Source organism: Cyprinus carpio, chromosome B15 (genome assembly GCF_018340385.1).
Source record: "Cyprinus carpio isolate SPL01 chromosome B15, ASM1834038v1, whole genome shotgun sequence".
Classification (NCBI taxonomy): Eukaryota; Metazoa; Chordata; class Actinopteri; order Cypriniformes; family Cyprinidae; genus Cyprinus; species Cyprinus carpio.
Genome location: NC_056611.1, coordinates 21,209,419 through 21,230,824, shown reverse-complemented (window position 1 = coordinate 21,230,824; position 21,406 = coordinate 21,209,419). Strand labels below are relative to the sequence as shown.

Genomic DNA, 21,406 nt, shown 5'->3' with positions numbered 1-21,406 from the left:
AGGAGAAAGTTATTTTGAGTGTGGAGGTGGTCTTGGTGAAAGCAGGGACTTTGTGCGAGCATGTGTCTTAAATATGTATCCAAGATGCAAAGACAGCGAGAAAAGAGGAGGGAGTTGGGGTAATGAGTGCAGGAAGGAAAGGCGGTCCCTGGTGAGGAATCGACACACAGGAAAGGGAGGGAGAAAGGGTGGTGTTCAGGGGCTGAGGGTGAACACAGTGAGCCCTTCATTCCCTGATGAACCCTGGGAGAAGAATCACCTCTCAGTGAGGCTGCTGAAAAGCCCAGGGGATCATGGGTACAAACGCAGCCCTGTGAGTTGTGAATGAGGCTGCTATTCACCTGCCTCCAACACACACACACACATACATGCATACAGAAACAAACTTACAAACTCTGGGCAGGGAACACACACTCCACCCAAGCCAGCAATAAAAAGACCTTTCATTCTGGGATTTTGATACATTTACTCAAGGTTATATGAAATTAAATTCTGTTTTTTAGACATTTTGTACATTTATTAATTTTGCAGATACTTTTGTCATTCATTTACACATTAGTTCATCGTAATGAGCAAGTTTAGGAATAATAAGTATATAACAAATCAAACATTAAGGATTTTTTTGTTTGTTTGTTTCTGCTTGCTCAGTTTGGCTTTTGCTTCAGATTTTTTTACTTGCCCTGACAGGCTGCAAACTTTAAATTTTTACTTTTTTAAATTAATTTAAATGAAAAATACCTTATTTACATTAATAATTTTTTATACTTGTATTAATTTTATATCATATTTTGTATATTTTTTAATATTTATATATCTATATTTATATTTTATATTATTTATAATTTCATATTATCATGTTCTCACAATTTTTTTTTTTTGGATCAAATTGCAAGGAAATAAATTTAAATTTGCAATGAAAATTAAATGCAATCCTTATTGTTGAGGCCTGTATAAAACAATCAGAAACAATTACGTAAATTATAGAGATATAATGTCTCACCCACTGCACAAAATGTTTGATGACCTGATGGAGCATGCAGTGTCTCCTACCTATTGTGAATTTGAGGCATAAAACTCTCTTATCTAATCTATCAGAAATGCAAATGGACTTGTTCACTCCCAGACAGCCAGATGAGCCAAAAACCACATCAGGCTTTTACTGAGGTCACTTTGAATGCTTTAAAGGCCAGACAGATCCATGAATCTATTTTAATAATTCAAAAAGTCAGATTAATTTTTTGGCACAGCCAGGCAGCTAAAATGCTGTCTCTTGTCTTTCCGCTGGGACATCTGTCTACGGACTGGACATGGGGAAAAGCAAGCAGTACTTACTTGGTCAAACTGCGGATCTTCACCCCTCTGAAGAGACTTTACCAAAGGTTTTTCCTGTAAAGACACCAGAAAAAGGTAAAAATTAATTGAATGCATTCTTAAAGAATTAAAGTATTTTGTTGAGGGAAAAAAAATCTTCCTGACCCCAACCTTTTTAACAGCAGTGTGCATATACAAACAGGGCAACCTGCAGAGTCTTACAATGTGAAAACGCTGATCTTAGCAACTATCACAGATCGGACCTGCTGATTAAACAACACAGGTTGTGTAAAAAACAAACTGACCTACATTTCGTACTCGTACTCGGGTAACATAAGATGTTTCAAAGACCCAAAATTGTGTGTAGCTTCTTTTCAGGTGACAGCAGTAAATAAGTGATTTGGATATTCAAATACTATTATCATTTTGTTATTTGGATTTTAGGCCCAGAACAGACTGTCTTCTCTGACCCAGCTGGTCTAGTCAGACATTAAACATTCAGACTGTGTTAAATTTAATTTGAGCTCATTCAGTCCAGTGAAGCACCACTTTCATCTTAGGTTAATAAATATTTCAGATGCTGGAGTCATTTGAGGGAGAAACAGATGAGAGGGCAGACAAGGACAGGGCAATATCCCTCAAGGCTTTTATAAGAGGTTAATGGACCGCCTTATGGTCTTGCAGGACCTTTCTCCAATTCTGAATCAAAAGACTGGGGTATCTCAAGACATGACCACCCCATAAAAACACTCTAGTTGTGTCTTAAGAGAAAGAAAAGTAAATAACACCCAGAAACCAAAAAAATACTGCAGCTATGAATCGCTCTATTTACTGTTCAAGTACAATCGGTCAGAGGGATGTCGTTGTGCAAATAAACTGCAGATAATCCAGGTCATACTATTCTTTATCAAACAATACACTACACAACTGTGGCATCTCAGATTTGTTTATAAAATTAGAAGAAGATGAGCTCATCCTAGTGGCAGATATTTTGAGGGACATAATATATCTGTCCTGGGAAAGGTTAATTAACACTAGCCTGCCTGTCGGCCATGAAACTAGCATCTCGCTGTTAAACACGCAAGCAGGTAAATTTGCCTGTTGTCTGGAAAATACTAACAAGGCTGGCAAGTGTTCAGTGTCTTTAGAGATAAACAATCAATATTTTAACACTAAAATCTCATCTGTATTTTCCATTTCTGACAGATATAAATTTACTTTTTATTGACAAGAACCATACATAGATGTACGGTCATGTGCTGAGCTACATAAACAACTAGGATTTGCCAGATTATTTTATATTTCCTTATTAGATTCAGTCCAAACAAGCCAATCCAATATATGGTAGCCATCTCCACAGTCCTCAGAGACAGATGAGTTCTGGGACTAGAATGGTCACAGGTCTCAAGATCGTTACCTTCAATAGTTCAAAACTGTCACTTACCAAAGGTTCGGCCATGACGATCCGTATTTTGCGCTCTGAGATGGTGGTGAAGTTGGCGAAGAGGCTCTTGAGCACGTATTCGCCCGGACGGCTCTCTGGGTCCACGCTGATGGGCATCATGGCCGGCGGCCTCTTCTCACCCTGTGAGCAGCAAACTGGTGGGACAGGAGGCTTGCTGTACCCTGGTGAAGCTTTAGACAAAAAAAAAGAAGGAGAAATAATATTAAAATTATAAATAAATATGTACATGGAAATGAGGTGTTCTCAGTGTGTCTAAAATACTGCATGTATTGTATTTGTCTTTTTTTAGAAACCCAAAAATGGAAAATCTGCATTATTTAACAGAATAAATCACATGCATTTTATAGTGTTCTAGTTTAGAGGTCAAAAACTATTTGAATGTATATAATCAATTATAGTATTCCAGACAATGGCCGTTTCCTAATCCAGATAGTGAAATCCATTTCAGAATTTCCCAATAATTTTCATCCTGCAGCTTGCCAGCGACTGAAACCTGTGTACACAAAGTAACGCCCAGCTTTCCTCAACACAAACTAAAGTAACACCCTAGAAGCAGAAAGGTCAATTTCATATCAAGAAGTTGTAATATTCTTTCACAGAGCTCACAAACACACACACACACACACACACACACACACACACACACACACACACACACACACACACACACACACACACACACACACACACACAAGCTACTGGACTGTACTGTAAGTAACAGATTTTGACAACAAATTTCTTATCATATGTTAATGAGAACAGACTTTGTTACACATGGCTTAAACTGGGTTTTGCTTTCCTCTGAATAGAACAAAAATATTTGTAATATACGGTATTTCACCTCCGAAAACAACTAAAGTTTAACATTTTTTAATTCACTTTTTCCAATCTAAAGTTTAATATATTTAATAAGAACTCATTAACTAATCATAAATGTGCAAAATTTCTGCACCACTACATGCTAGTTTATGATTGAATAGCATATTCTTAATGTAAATAACATCCCAAATGCTAAAACTAAATTTTATTAAATAATATTCTTTAACAATAAATTGATTAATTTAAAAAATATTTATTATTTATAAAAATTATAAACTATTTTTTATTATTAATATAATTAATAATAATATTAATATTTCCTTCATTTCATTGCATTCTATCTGACTGCACAATCATTTATTAACATACTGTACACTGCAGTTGGCAACAAACATATCTTAATTTCATCAAACCACCTTAGATCTATATATTTCTTCAAAATAAACAGTCTGTTTTGCTATATAAGATTATAAGATCTAGACACCAATAAAACCTCATGGGTAAGTTTGAAGCTCGCCTTGCATTTGTTCAACTACACTGTGTCACATTTTACTAATTCTGTTACTTAAAGACTTTGTTTGTTTACAAGTTTCATCATCATTCACTGACAGATTCTCACTCATTGCTCTTTCTCTCTCTCTCTTGTAGCACCTACCCAGACCTTTCATGAAGTTTATCATGCTGGTTTTATTCCAGCACATGACTGTGCTGTCCATAGTAGGGGAGCAGCATATGGGATCCAGTTTTCCAAACTTCACACGTCCTTATCAGTCACTTCAGTGATAGCGAGACCTTCTCCCAATCGCCACTTGACCCATACTGTAACGGTCCCAGTGCGAGTTGAAACAAAAGTCCAAAAATTAGGTGATAACAGATCCACACGTGTGCTCGCCTCTTCTGAAAGCTCTCTATTGCAGCGTAAATGTCCACTGCCTCTTGAGACTGAAGGTCAGGCTGGAATATTTAGCTGAGGCCTGGGCAAGTGTGCAGGACTGACATGCTAGTGGCATAGCTGCAGGGCTATATTTATCCCTGAGTGCACACTATACGTCCTGATCTCCCCTTCACCACTAACCAACAGTGTAAACATCTTTCGATTGGGCACAGACTCACTCACTTTCACTCCCTTGTTTGCACATATGTAGAAACACAGACGGCGTAAAGTGAGATATACTATCTAGCTTCTGAATTCCACCGACCGACTCCATTACACAATCTTCCCTTGGGAAAACCGCAATGAGAAGCCAACTAGGCTTGCAAAACTAAAAAAAATTATTGCATAAACAAAATGCATAAACAGATCTCAAGCATTAAAATGTCAATAAATAAAGATAAACAAACTATTTTCCTAATTTCCTTTAAAAAATGTTAATTTAAAAAATATATATATAATAAAATATAGAAAATAAATATATATATTATGTTTTTGTGTTTTTTTTTTAATATTAATTATATAAGTGCTGTTAAACGATTAATCGCATCCAAAATAAAAGTTTTAATTTATATATGTGTGTATACTGTGTATATTTATTATGTATATATAAATACACACGCATACAGTTGCCTATATATTGTGAAAATATTTTCATGTATATATTTATATTAATATAATTGATACTATATATAAATATTTTAAATGTTTAAACATAACATTTTTCTTAAATATATATATGCATGTTTGTGTATTTACATATACATAGTAAATATACACAGTACACACACATATATTATGTAAACAAGTTTTTTTTTATTTTGGATGCGATTTGGATTAATCGTTTGACAGCACTAATATATTTATATGACCCTGGACCACAAAACCAGTCATAAGGGTCAAATTTTTGAAATTGAGATTTATACATCATTTGAAAGCTGAATAAAAAAGCTTTCAATTGCTGTATGACTTGATAGGATAGGACAATATTTAGCTGAGATACAACTATTATTTTCATTATATAAAAAATTTGGAATCTGAGGGTGCAAAAAAATCGAAATATTGAGAAAATCGCCTTTAAAGTTGTCCAAATGAAGTCCTTAGCAATGCATTACACTAATCAAAAATTAAGTTTTAATATATTTACAGAAGGACATTTACAAAATATCTTCATGGAACATGATCTTTGCTTAATATCCTAATGATTTTTGGCATAAAAAAAATCAATAATTATACATACAATGTATTTTTGGCTATTGCTACAAATATACCCCAGCGACTTAAGACTGGTTTTGTGGTTCAGGGTGACATATATATATATATATATATATATATATATATATATATATATATATATATATATATATATATATATATATATATATATATATATATATATATATATATATGTGTATGTATGTACAGGTGCATCAGGTGCATCTCAAAAAATTAGAATATTGTGAAAAAGTTAATTTTTTGTAACTTATTTCAAAAAGTGAAACTTTCATATATTCTAGATTCATTACATGTAAAGTAAAACATTTCAAAAGTTTTTTTGTTTTAATTTTGAAGATTAGATCTTACAGATCATGAAAGTCAAAAATCCAGTATCTCAAAACACAGTTTTTTCATGCACCTGTCAGTTTTTTGATTTTTGGCTTTTTGGCTTTTCATAAAGTGTTTTTTCAGACTTACAGAAATAAAACATCCAAAAGACACTGTTAAGTGTTTCTTTTATAGCACTTTATATATTTTTGTCAATAGATTTAAATTACAATACATATTTTTAAAGGCTGTTTTTTCAAAATGAGTTTTTTCTCCAACACTGAGCCATAAATCTCCACTTCAGTATCACTTATTCACACAAAACTTTGTTTTTTTTTTTATTTCTGTATTTTTTATGATTTTTTTTGAGGGGTTTTTTGTTATTTTATTTTTTTGTTTATTATAAACATTTTATTCCCCCCAAAACTGTGAAAAATAGTTTTCTAGCTGTTCAGAATATTTTCTGAAAAATGGAGTGACAAAAAGAATTCCCTCTGTAAAAACATTTGACTCTAATATGTCAAAAAAAAATTAAACAAGAATTTTGAAACTGACTTCATCTAGTGTTCAGATTTTTGTACTAGAAATGTATGCAAATTAGTGCATATTTCATTAAATAATGCCTAATTTGCATATTTAAACAAAACATTTTAGAAAACTTGTAATACAAAAATTTATTGCAATTATCAATGTAATCAATCAGCTTGGTAAGTAAGGTGATAACTATTAGCTATATTGTTTTACCCTATTAACCTGCAGTGTCTCGCCTTAACTTTTGAATGGTAGTGGATACAAAATATTAAATAAAAATCACTATTAAATATAAGAAGTTCAATCTGGCCAGATTGTTTGCTGTGATTCTCTCTTCAGAATTAGTGAAAGTTCAGCTGAAATTTAGGGACTGAATATGATTTTTTATTTTTTTTTTGAAAAAAGTTGAAATTAGGCTGACTGATGACTTCAAAAGAAGTAATCATCTTGAAACTAAAGATTCATTCAGAATCATTAAAAATCAGTTTCTAGTAAATGAATGTGATTCTATCAGGTTGCTACAAAGTGTCATAAGATGAATAACCGACTAGCAAGAGAATACCTCAACAACCACCTGTGGCTCAAGTACGTAGCCTAGATACAAGACAGCAACACTCCAAATAACACACTAGCATCATGGAGTTTTGCATTTACAAGCACTACTCTCATTTTCTTCAGAAAACCATTTTTACCACAGTAGTAGGGCTCCAGTGCCAGTCTGGATGATTACGGCAGCCTAATGCATTACATGTGACTCTGCAAACAAGAGATGGGCTCAGACAGAGCATTACATCAGCGCTCTGCAGAGCAGCCTCTGAGTATTGAACTGCTCCCAACAGGGACAATACAAGACACAAAACAACGCCTCACTATTTCACACACACATAAACACAGACACAGACATATATTACACCACTCTTTTCTTTCGAAAACAAATCCTGTTGTGTCCTCCCAACATTTTTCTTGCTCAGGGAGTGGACAACAAGCACGGGAAAAACATACATCTAACAAAATCCCCCACTAATGTAAATAATGTGGGCTTTTTACATCCATAGACACCAACTGTGTACAAAAGGCCCCTGAGGATGACTGCCATAACTCTAAATAAATTCCCATCCATTTTCAGATGGTTATCAGAAAGTTAGCACACAAAGCCCACTCATATCCCACTGGTTACTTTCATCAACAAACAGAAAAAAATCTTAGTTCACAGCACAGCAAGAATGGATATGGAATCTGCAGCTCAAACTCAATACCATGATGTACAATCCTAAACTGTCGATATTTCACACCAAAGTCCAGGGATGTCTTGACTCACTTTGTGTCCTAAACAAGACACTGAAGATGTAATCAATGACAAAAAAAAAAAAAACTTTTTAAATATACAGAACAAGACTTGCAGGCCTTTCAAAGAATAAAAGGCATCCAGAGGTCACACACTGGACGCCCATGGGCATCCACACCTATAGTATACTATAACCCAGAGTAACAGGATCAGGTTGTGTAACTGCCCGAACACACTGTACCATTTGAAGAAAGTTGGCTATCCTTGTGTCATACAGAAAGGTCAGGAGGACAAACAAAAAAACTGAAAGATGAGATACGTTTGCAGATATTTGAGAGACGTGCTGATTATGACAGCTAAAAAACAAGGACATTTTTTTCTGGATTTAGCCATTAGGCCTAAAGACACTCACAGCTCTAAACCTCTGAGCCAGTGCTAAAAATATATTTGGTACACTGTGCAAAGCACATCTGATTTAGTGATAAGAACGTTACACCCATTTACTCTGAGGCAGAGAGAGAGATAGAGATTATGATTTGGTCTAAAACTGAGGATTAAATTGTCAGGCTGAAATATTTAAAATTTATTGTTTTTATTAATATTTGTTATCACTCTAGCTTGAAAAGAAGATATTTCGTCATTCAAAAAAAAGTTAAAATTAAAAAGTATTCGCCTCTGAATTACAGAAACAAAGGTCTGTAAAAACAACACATAAAACTACTTGCAACATACAGTATGATGTATGAGAAAATATTTACAGTACATATGAAATGTACATAAACAAGCACTACCAGAGGTTTTAATACAATTTTTCAAATGTTTTTACAAGGAGTCTCTTATGCTCACCAAGGCTGCATTTATTTAATTAAAAAATACAGTAAAGATAGTAATATTGGTAAATGTTATTAAATTTTAAAATAACTGTTTTCTATTTCAATATTTATTCCTGCAATGCAAAGTTCAATTTTCAGTACTCATTACTCCACTCTTTAGTGTCACATAATTCTTCTGAATCATTCTAATATTCTGATCTGGTGCATAAGAAACATTTCTTATTATTATCTATGTTGACAGTTTTTAGTGCTTAATAATATTTTTGTGGAAACAGTTTAACTTGTTTTCTTCAAAATTCTTTGATGAATTGAAAGTTTAATCAGAGAACAGCATTTATTTTAAACAGATTTTTTTTTACATCATAAATGTCTTTACTTTCACTATTAAACAAATTTAATGCATCCTTGCTCATAAATGTATTACATATTAAAAAGGTATTATATGTTAATCTACATTGATTTCTTAAGGAGACACTTCTAGGTTATCAGAAAACAGCACAGAATGTTCACTGCCACTCTTGCTGCAAGCTGATTGGCTGAGGGCTGACCATCCCTCACAGCTGATTGGTCAGTTAGGCTGGTGAGAACAGGCACCTGATGCACACTGCTCTAGGGAGCATACTGTGTACCAGAACACCGGGACAGGGATTACAATGCAAAATAGAAAAAAATGTCAACCACCTCCACCTTTTAATAAACAGTCAGTTCTGTACAACAAGATCTTATAGAAGCAGTCTTGACATAAAATAATGTTATAGACCCAGTTTTATTCACTGATATCAATGTTATGGCATCAAATGTAAATGTAAAGCATGTTTGAAGAGCTCCATCTTTCTCTACAATACCTATACACACAGACAGCATTAGGATACCCTGTCCTTAAAATGATAAATCACCCTTGTCATTCCAAACCTGTATAAATGTATTTCTTCTGCTAAACACAAAAGAAGATATTTTGAAAAATGTCAGTGGGGCTCTATGTTGTTTTGGACTCCATAGTTCCTCAAAATATCTTCCGTGTTCCACATACAGAAAGTTTGGAATGACGGAAGATGAATAAACAATGCCAGAATTGTCATTTTTTTTGCATTAAGTATCCCTTTAAGCCTTACTACACGCACAAATGTAAAATAGAGATAGCATACATGCTATAAAGTCCATATAACACTGACCTAATAAAATCCCCAGAATATTAAATAAACAAAAGAGGACAACAACACCGGAGCACGTGCACCAGAGCAACAAACTCGCCCTCTCACATGCAAACTAATTCTGGATGCATCCCGCCAGCCCTGGCTGCGATCCCGCGGCTCTGAGCGCCAAGATACTCACTGCTGCTCCAGGACTTTAGCAGGGACTTGATGCTGATCTCAAAGAAACCCGAGTCCTGCTGGCTGGCCATATCTGCAAGTCGGTGAAGTCAGAGGATGCTGAGGTCCTGCACGTTTCCACCCCTGCCTGCAGCAGCGGCCGGAGCAGGCAGGTGGAATCGGCTGCTGTGGGAGAGTGATGCTAAACAGAGATCTTGCCGCCACAGACTGAGTCAGAACAGAGCGCCACAGATCCGCTAAGCTCTCTCCCCTCCTCTAAGTGTGTCCAACCCACCCTCCTCCCCTCTCTCTCTCTAGGCAGGTTCGCTTTAAATAACCCAGAGTCAGAGGCTGCAAGCAGTGCTGGGAGAGCAGGGAGAAATCCTCTTAGCCCCGCGTGGTTAATTATAACCTCTGTTTGCTTGCATCCCAAGTGAGAGAGACTCTCCCGACTGTCCTCCTCAGATTGAGCATGTGAGAATATCCAGGAAATGGGCAACTGGTAGGTTAGTATCCAGATTTACAGGTAAAGATGAAGCCCCAGACAAGGTTTGTTTGGCTACTATAGTGTATGTACAGTACCTGCACATGTTCCAAACGCTGGTAGTTAGCAGTCACCAATACTATGGGATAAACTGGAATTCAAGGAGAAAATCCATGGTGATTTAATTCCCAAATTGCATTACTATACAGTGGCCCCAAAAATACTGAACATGTTGGACACTTAAATCACACTTAAAAATGCTTTAATGTGCTTGCATTAAATACAAAATGAAAACCAAAATGAAACCAAATAGTATCTGCAAACAGATGATGAAAGAGCTTTACGTCACTTTTGCAATTACTTTTAACAAACTGATCAGTCATTTTCCCTATGAAAGAGCTTTATTTTACTTTTGTATTTTATTTTTGTTCCAAAAAAATTAATCCTGAAAAAAATGTATCACAATTTACACAAAAATAATAATCTGTACAACCATTTTCATCATATATATATATATATATATATATATATATATATATATATATATATATATATATATATACACACACACACACATTATATTCGTTACATAAAAAACTTTATCTTAAATGATAATTTTTCACAATTTTATTTTATGGTATTTGTAATTGTTTGATTGTAATTGTATTATAAATGCAGCTTTGGAGCACAAGAGACTTCTTTGAAAATAAAAAAATAAAAAAAGTTTTTTTTTGAATGGGAGGCAGCTTATCTCTTATTTTGTCATTTGAAACCAAACAAATGTGTTTTTGTGAAATCTTTTCTTTCTTTCAAATGACATGCCACTTGTAAAATAATGCAAAGATATTCACTTGCAAATATATCAACTTTTTTGGGCCACTGTATATTCCAAAGCATTTGCCCACTTTTTGTGTGGCACCAATGACCTTCCATGACTCTTCATTTCCACACTCACTGTTGGTTTTGCCTTGAACCAGTGCTAAAGTCCTCATTCATCACAAGTGTCAGTCAAGTATGAAAAAAGACAACTGCAAGTTGTAACATCAGCGCAAGCTGATTCTCACATGCTAGTTTCTTAATTTTTTTGCTGAGGGTCTAAATAAGAACTTCTACAGAGTCCAAAGCTCACAAGATGTCAGCAAAGGTCAGCACAAACCCAAGTCCAATCAATGCAGCTGTAAACAAGATCGGTTGTGACATTTCTAGTAAGCAAAAGTCTTCGTCACAAAGGCACTTTGTGAAATGCATACAGTATCATATGGTGCTGCTGTTCTGGCTGGTGGACCAACATAGCCATCCAGTATAATTACTGGGACTGGTTAGATCCTTTCAGAATTTGCATTGAGAGTTTACACACTGCTGATTTGCTGGCAAGCGTTGCACATCCTGAGTCACTACATAATCCCATCATACCCCTCTCTATCCCTCCGATGTCAAGAACTTGCCCTTAATTACATAATGCTCACACTCTAGTTATCAGGCCAGTTTAAAGTTGTCCACTTGTTTTCTGGAGGAAAACAGTCTATGTATTCTTACTATTACTAATATGAATCCACTAAATTTAACAACAACAGTGGTGTCTGCTTTAATATTACTAATTAAAACAACTGTAAAGATAATAAGATAAAGATTGTTTTAACAGAAATATGTTAAGTGCTTAAATATTCATGTGTTACTAAACAGCACCGTTTTTCTATTTATATTTCCATATTCAAACACCCCAGACAGTCCAGACAGTAATGCATGTCAACAGTACCACATATTTTCGTGTGACCAATTTACAACTAGAATTTGCCTACAGGGGACACTGGATTCTCTTCTTCCCTGTTTCTGTTTATCTTTCAAAAATTAAAACATTGCTACAGTGGTTATAGTGATAAAGATGACATACTGTATACCAGTAACATAACCCACACATATCGGACCCGGTGATGATATGAGATTGGACCTGGCACAGCAAGGGGCTCTCAAACAGATTATTACATAATGTCCTGGCTGAACTATCGCTCAACCGCTTTCAAACAGACCATTATCACCATACAAAGCAAATGGAGGTCTTGATGGGTGGAAATGTCCAAAAACTTCCTGACGTAAAAAGCTAAAGGGCACAAGCCATTACAACTCACAGCTGAAAGCACTGTATTGGAAAACGGTCAATCACTCAAACAGAGCTCAAGTGAATCAAATCACTAAAATGAAATACAATAAAATACTATGATTCTGGGACTTTTAAAATATTTCATTACCTTACAAACAATATTAATTTTCCCATCACAGGCATTCATTAGCAGGTCTTCTCTTTGAGATGTGTAACTATTTAGTCTTAAGCCATCTGTGGGAGTGGGAGCAGGTTGTTCTGCAGGTTGGGTCCCATTAAGAGCCTATTAAAAGCATTTTCAAGCTCTGATGAAGTGATGGAATGTGAAGCATGTCTCACTGATGCAGGCGTCACTGTGGATATCAGTACCAGCTCTGCACTCCTCTTTTTTCCTCTATCTACTTGTCCTCTCTGTGCTGATTTTCCCTCTCTCCACCCTCTGGCCCCTCTTTCTCCCCTTACACTCTTACTGTACCTTATCCTCCCTTTCAGACTCTTTCAAGGCTAACACACACAGGCCTCAAGTAACATTTGCAGTAACATCTCTCCTCAATTTAAGCTGCCTCTGTGTTTCCTGTAGTTTACATTAAACTGTTTATCACATTAAACAAGCAGGATAGATACTGTGGGGTCCAAAAAGTCTGATAAACCACTAGGGAAAATGTTTTGATTTAATGACGGCAGATCTAACGAGCATCTTGTGGTTCATTTTTATATACTGTTGGGGGAAATATTTTGTTTTGTTGACGGCAGATCTCACTTATCACATTTACCTAATGACTTACAAAGAGTGGAGAATGTTGAATTGTAATGTATAGTACCATACAATCAATAATAATGGGGTCAATAAGATTCTTTTTTAAATTAATAAGGATGCCATACATTATTTGAAGGTGACAGCAAATATATTTATAAAGTCACAAAAGATTTCAGTTTCAAATAAATGCTGTTCTTTTGAACTTCTATTCATTAAATACTGCTAAAAAAAAAAGGTGAATTGCTGTTTCTACAAAAACTATTAAAAAAGCACAACATTGATAATAATAAAAAAAAATGTTTTTTTGATCACCAAATCAGAATACTAGAATGATTTCGGCAGGATCATGTAACAGTGAAGACTGGAGTAACAGCTGCTGAAAATTCAGCTTTACCATCACAGGAATAAATTACATTTTATAATATGATAAATGCAGCTAAATGCAAACTTCTCTCAAAAACATTAAAAAAAAAAAAATCTTACCAACCCAAATCTTACCTAGCATATCAGCTCTTAATTCAGTTAAGAATTTGTGAAAACTGGAAAAAGGTTTTTTTTTCACTTTGATCTGCATTTCCTCACATTTCAGCATTTCAGCACACCGCCATTGAAGTTTACACTGCATGCGGTCTGTTGGCTCATACAAACTGAAAGCAAACAGTCTATTTTAACAAGCATGACGCCACATTCTTGAGGTATCCAAATAAATATCTATAGACACTGAGGCATGTCACACATGGCTGATAGAAAGACTTATGAAGTTAGTCTTCTGACCACCAAGGCTTCTCAATTTTGCTTCAATCACTAATTTCATAGCATATAGTGACAACAAACAAACACTCCATTTTGCGCCAATCAGCACCTACATGTCAGAATGGTGGGCCTTTTCCTGGTCCGGATCTTCTTGAACATCCCACGGAAGTCGCCGCTCAGCTTTAGGTCTTCAGGTAAGCTGGCCATGCTCTCCAATTCAATCCCATCATTCTCCTGATGCTGCTCCTTGTAGCCACGCTCACCGTACGACATCTCCAGCTGGCGAGCTGCCCGCTCCCTGTCAGGCTTTCCACAGCGGTAACATTCAACTCGCAATTTTCAGTTTGTCTGCTCTTCTTCTGCTGCTCTTTCTCTCTCTTTTCCTTCTCACAGAAGACTGAGTCTGGATCCCGGGCTGTTTCTTATACCAGTGTGTGCATGGGTGTGTGTGTGGAGAGATGCAGCCAGATAGGAGCCCTGCTCTGCGCTGCAAGTGTGTTTTAACCCCCTCGCACTTGTCAAAGCAGTTCAGCCAGTTACAGTACAACGTATGAGAACAGGCAGGTGTAGGATTACCGTGCCGCCCAGTGACAAAATAGGAGAGGAAAAGGAAGACGGAAAAAGAACAAGAAAGAGATGTACAGTAGGAAATGTTACAGTTGGCAGATTTCCGTCTTTGAGTTGTTATCACAAACAAGCCGCTTCCGGCAGTCTGAGTCATTTAGTGCTCGTCCTGTGATAGTCCAGAGAGTGGGATTCCCCGAAGATAACGCAGAGCCTTGCACGTCTCGTGTTTTTGGAGAGGGATCCCAAACTCCGCTGAGATGGAGGAATCACTTAGAATTAGAAGGCTCTGATGTGGATTGTCCTTATTCAGTCACTAAGAGAAAAGCTCGACACAGACTGTGTAATGGGAATTGTTGCATCATGGGTGTAAACCCTCAGAGACTTAATGAGCAATCGCTGTAAAAAATACACTCTTACCTTCTGAAGCTCATTTGTATTTAGAAATAGCACCAGAAACAGTCCACACCTACGTGAACAGATTTTTCCACTGCTACCCTTCATGAGAAATACAAACCCACTTTGTGTGAACTTATAGGCGTTTTCTGTTATAAAGTAAACATTTTTTGCCAGCTAGTACACTGAAGAATAGATATACTGTGTGCCACAACAAGAAAAATACAATTAGTGTTTTTCCCCTGATTTGGCTTAATCACACTTTGTGATGTTGCGTAATACACTAGAGTTAATAAAATTTCTGCTTTTCAACTGTAATGCGAATAAAAAAAGGTAAAAAGTTCAGCTTGTGTACCTCATGGAAAACCACAACTGAATTAGGAGGAATTTAACCGCACAATATCACTTAAGTAATTAAATTACAGCTATGAAAGGAGGGTTGGTGTTTTTGGTGAATAGTAAAGCACTTTTGAGGACATGATGTGAACTTCATGGATTTTGGTTTTTTTGGGACAGATCCAAAGGTGTTTTGCAAGAAAGTTATAGCAATTTTACACCATCAGTTAGATTTTGAAAATAAGTTTCTTCATGCTCACCAAGGATGCATTTATTTAATCAAAAATCCAGCAAAAATAAATAAATAAATAAATAATAATATTGTGAAATAATATTAAACTTACTTACTCCATTCTTCAGTGTCACATGATCCATCAGATATCATTCTAATATGCTGATTTGGTGCTAAAAAATAAAAATATGTATATATAATTAGCAATGTTAAACAATAGTGCTGCTTAAAATATTATAAGAAACTGCAATAGTTTTTTTTCCAGAATTTTTCAGTATTCCTTGATGAATTGAAAGTTGAAAAACACTATGTATTTGAAATAGAAATCATTTGTAACATTGTAAATATCTTTACTGTCATTTTTAATCAATTTAACTCATCCATGCTGAACAAAAGTATTAAATTAAAATAAAATCATACTGACCCCAAAGCTTTGAACATGTAGGCTTATATATGCTTTGTGCCATCTGTTTTTTATTTCTTTTTATTTATTTACTAGTTAACTTTGAAACTTTTTTAATTTCAAAACTATGGTTTTAATTTGATACTAAATTTAATACAAAATTTGTAAAATAAGTTGCATAAATGCAAATTAATCAGTGATTGTTTAAAAGGGCTTGTGCAATCTAAAAGAAATGGTGCAACTGCGCCCTCTAGGGTTAATATAAAATAAATACAATATAAATAAAAAAGCACACGCAATACTGCTACAACTTTCCATAAGCGTGCATGTTTAAAGAATATCGTTAAAATCCATAAGAAAAGACATTGGTAGCATACATAGGTCTAAAAATGGAGTACATCATATCAAAAACTAAAGAAGATAATGTCACACTTGCTTTCAAAACATGCTTTCAAAGAAAGTTTCCAGACACAGTTTGATGTCAAAAGCTCTTTCACAAGCTCCTGAAATGCAGAGCAGGTCTCTGGGCTGAGAGAAGTAGGCAAGAGTTTGGCGAAGGAAGCCAACACCTCCGGGCACTGCGAGAATTCAGCAAGCTGTTGCCATGGCGAGGGACATCTGAATTTGCATACTCAGAGAAGGGCCTGGTAAATAATTGATGAACGCCTATTATTAGAATAAACTCATTTAAAGTTAATTGTACTTGGATGAGCCTTTATCTGTAAATTCTAGAGAAAAGAAGGGAGCAATTGTAAGCAACAGCAACAAACATCTGCCGCACTGCAAATAATCGAGCCGATACACTCAGCTGGATCACTGTTGACCCACTTAACATGTTATTTCTCAATCATTCGCACAAGTGCAAACACTTTGAGGCATATGCGCATATTGAGTTTAGAGTGCTTTGGTTCAACACGACCTCTTTGAAGATCAATTCCTCAAATTATTTTTGGAAAAAGCGGCAGCAAATGGCCATTAAGAGGCAAACGCAGAAAGCATTTTGAATAGTTTTGAAACACTACATTCTGCCAGCCAATAGTTTACTGCCTGGGATGGTGAGAACATATCATGTGACTCATCAAAGAAGCTCTTTCAACCTGATCTCATGTTCGTCCAGTCGAAGTGCTTCAGCTGCCATCTGGAGCTCAGAGACTCAGACCACATTGAGAGCCATGCACCTGCTCCTCATCACAACACACAAACCCAAACGTCAAGCTCAACTATACATTTAACTCATGCTTTTTAGTAACCTTTTCTTGAGCATGTCTTGGGTGTTTTAGGATGAAATTTACATGTTTTAGAAGTTTAATGACTAGCTTTATACTAAGGGCTGTACATTTTTAAATACAATTTTATCCCCTGCTTCTGAAATAAAATTCAATTTTTATTAGATTTGTGTATTTACTTGATTTTATGCATTGCTATAGAGTTACTAATATGTTCAGATTGAATTTTGGCAGATTGCTTTGTGCTTTCTACCAGTGTTATGTTTATATATTATTATTATTAATATTTTGAATTAGATTATTATACTTTCAGTTTGAATTTTAATTTTAGTTTAAATTTGATTAATTGTGTTATGTTTTTGTCCTTTTTGTTTATTGTAACATTTCTGATTAACTTTAATTTTTTATTATTAATTTATTTTTATTTTTTAAATTTTTTTATTAAAATGAATATTTTTCATTTCAGTAAGTTGTAAAGGCAACATTTCGAATTTTCATTTAAGTTTTTTATATTTAAGTTTCTCATCTAATATTTATATTTTATTCCAACTTAATTTCAATTAACAAAAACAATATTTTTAATAGTTTTAGTTTCAGTTAACAATAACAACAAAGGCTTGGTGTTCTGGGATGAAAAAAAATTTAAAATAAATAAAATGTCCAAATGACTATGATATTCAGATTCTTATTCATGGCCAAGTCTTACCAGTGTCTTTTTTTATCAGCCACCAAGCAAAAATTTTAAGTCAGATTTATCTGCAAAATTTAAGGTATCATTCATGTCTGTACTAGCACAAATAAAAGTTTAATACCAATGGTTAAAAGTTTAAATAATACAATAATAAAAGTTTATTTGAATATTAATAAAACAATAATAAATATTTATGTAAATATATATTTTAAAATATTTATAATACTATAATAAATATTCATTTATAATAATAAATAATACAAAAACAAAATAAAGCAAAGGTGATGCCTATGAATGCAGCATTCTCAGGGTTGCTGTATAAAAGTACCGGTTCTTTCCACTCCACTGATAATGGGGTCTTTCAGGGCATCTGGGTCCTCACCCTGCACCTGTCCCTCTAACTGCTCGCCTGTTAACAAACAGAGGCACAGCTAAAGCCTTACATCCAATCAGACGCATCAAATATTCCTAATGGGTGGAGCTTACATCTCATCACCCTATTACATGGCAAAGAACCAGTGCCACTGACACCGCTGCTCATATCTGGTTACGGCCAGGTGATTCTGTTCTTTTTCAGTGGCCAGCATCGATACACACAAACATTCATTGTTCAGCCTTCAAGATGGGAAGAGGAAATCAACCATTGGCACAGGTTCAACAATCAAGCGTTTGACACTCACAAAAGACACCCGCTGTCTCAAGTGACACATGAAGACGTTGGTGTTTGAATGTTCCTGGGCCTCAGCCATTGTCCTCATGCCAAGTCATAATTGAACAGCAAATGAATTGGATCCAGGCTAATTAGAAGATCTTTACATGCACCTTCAGATGAAACGCAAGGGAAATATGTGTTGGCGGATGAACATGAAGAACATTAAAGAAATAGAAAAGGAATAAGACTATGTAAATAATACCAGATCATACAGCTCCTGCCCACCTACTCGCATATTTATAGAAGCGTACTAAAGCCAGCACGGTTGCCTGAGAAACAAGCTTCTGTAGGATGTTCTTCAAAGAGATGTTCTGTCAGAATGATTCAATACACCCTGGAATGACAGCTAAAGAGAATGAGTCATAATAAATCACTGATATGTTGTTAGAAAGGTCAAGAAGAATCGTTATTATTATTGTGGAAAAACTGGTGGAAGTTTTGCAGTTCCACATAAGCAGCCACATGCAACTTCACCAAGAGACCTGAAATCTATTTAGGTTATTCTTGGTCATAAGCTAAATTATATGCAAAAGTTTACAATCAGCAGTCTTTTATATTAATTTCTACACTTTACAAATACCGGAAACCATGTACAGTAAATTTCACTTTGAACATTTTTTAAACAAAACATTGAACTTTTAGTCCCTCCAGCAGCATAGGCTCATTTACATAAATGCACGCCTACATTCAGAATAGTTGCATATTGGCATTTCTATATTTATGTAACAGCTTTGCAGTTCCATATGAGCAGCTTCACCAAGAAACCTAAAATGTATCATCATACACTGCTTTACAGATTATTTATAAACTAAATTATTAGAAATATTTCACAAACCAACAGTTCACTCATAGTACATTGTACTTAAAAAAAAATAAAGTTTAACTTTTACATATAAGGTTTGTCATTCCCAGAATAGCATTTATTTACATAAATGCAAGTCTATACTGAATTGTTGAATATTGCTATGTAACTTTGCATATTAAATGGTTGCTTGTTGTTTTATTTATTTATTTCAATAGGAACTAGTGCATGTATCAAAAACATCAGAGGCTGGCCATATTCTTCATTATGATCTATTCCTTAACAAGAGGCAATTCAAAAAACAGAAATATGTATAGGCTGTTACTTGGGTAGGACAGATGTAGTAGTCATAGAAACCTACGAATAACGGTTTGGCCGATTCTAGAAATAAAATTACAACTAATAATTTAGATAAATCGCTAATAGTTGTATTTTCCCTCAAGATGATCAAACTAGGTTTTCCTCGGTTAGAGGAAAGACGTCAGTGTTTGATACGACTCAATTTATCCCAAAATAAACACATATGCGCAACATGTTGTAAGCATCATTTCCCACGACCAGAATAAACTTTTTTGTAATAAGCCTTCATGCGGGTACAGAACAATTTCGTTGAACGGAGCTCAGGAAATGTGAAGATGAATATTTTATACAAAGTGTGGATTTACAGAGGTGACAGATTAAACCGCTCCAAATGATAGTCGCCAGTGTGAGCGAATAGACGTACCTGTGAGGAGACGAGTTTGCTCGACTATTGCTCCATCCTGAAGTTGCTGCTGCTGGGGTAAATTCTCGCACTTGCCTCGAGGTACGCGCAGCCTCTGCCTCGTTGCGACTGTCAATCAAACAAGTAGCGAGAAGACGTAATCTCCTCCCATCTGTTAAGCCCCTCCCATCTGTGCCCACACAAGTTGGCTCTGTATTTTCTGTTTGACAGTCAGTCTGTGTCTTTACAGGGCAACCAAAGCCGATTTTAAATATGCTACTTACAAGTTGTTGTGTTAAATAATGCAGTAATTATGTCCAGTCAGCCGTTAAATGTAGAAAAAATAAACACATGTTCAAACCTGAAGGTTTGTTTTGATATAGCGACCGGCTGACTATTATCTCGCTATTTAACAACAAATTCTTGACATTAATATTGATTTGCGTTTAAATATTTTTTATTATTGTGACATATCCATCACAATGTAAACAAAACTACCGAGCAATAAAATGAACATTAATTAATAGCTAAAACTTAGATTGCTTTGTTTGGACTAGTTAAATATTAAACACATTTTGCCATGCCTTCTTCAGTTTTTAAATTCTCATCCGACGTTTTTAGTGTCTCCTGCCAGATCTGTGTTCATCAGACTGGTTTGTTTTCTCGATTTAAAAGAGTTGTGTGTGCGTGCACCGGTATTCACTGCGTTTACATACTAGTGAATTTTGACCTTGTGGGGACATTTTTGGGTTCCCATGAGGAAACAAACTTATAAATTATACAGAATGAAGTGTTTGTGTGTGTGTTGAAAATCTAAAAATGCATAAAGTTTTCTGTGATGAGTAGGTTATGGGATAAAAAAATATATAGTTTGTACAGTATAAAAACCATTATACCTATGGTGAGTCCCCAATAATGGTAGAAATACCACTGTGTGTGTTTGTCATGATCCGAGGCCTTCTTGCAGTCGGTGGTCGTAGTCATAGATATGTATACAGTATCAAAGTTGTCCTAAAACCAAAACAACACCCGTTCTTATCTTAGGACAACTTTGGTGAACTTTTTTGATCCACTTCAAATGTTGACTTCTGTATATCTACGGTCGTAGTAACCGTTTTGATTCACAAGAGGTCGCCACTTAGCCGTTCTCGAGTTGGTATGCAAAAAGCGAACTCGTAGAGCGATACAAGAAACAAGAAACACTAAGGATATGAAATAA

The 21,406-nt window shown here is 35.2% G+C and overlaps 1 protein-coding gene across 6 annotated transcripts in view; it reads right to left on the bottom strand.

Moving 5' to 3' along the window:
- The window catches only part of LOC109090521 (protein furry homolog), a 53,962-nt gene extending 39,373 nt beyond the window's left edge, over nucleotides 1-14,589 (bottom strand). For 2 of the 6 annotated variants that reach the window (XM_042739766.1, XM_042739764.1), the window contains exons 1-3: nucleotides 14,236-14,584; nucleotides 2,756-2,946; nucleotides 1,333-1,386 (exon numbers count right to left, since the gene is read on the bottom strand). In XM_042739766.1, coding sequence (XP_042595700.1) covers nucleotides 1,333-1,386; nucleotides 2,756-2,946; nucleotides 14,236-14,395 — 405 coding nt within the window. In that variant the 5' untranslated portion in view covers nucleotides 14,396-14,584. Of the gene's footprint in view, nucleotides 1-1,332; nucleotides 1,387-2,755; nucleotides 2,947-10,052; nucleotides 10,273-14,235 lie in introns of those variants that run through there. The other 4 variants (XM_042739761.1, XM_042739765.1, XM_042739760.1 and 1 more) reach the window with 3 other exon arrangements.
- Nucleotides 14,590-21,406: the final 6,817 nt, after the last annotated feature.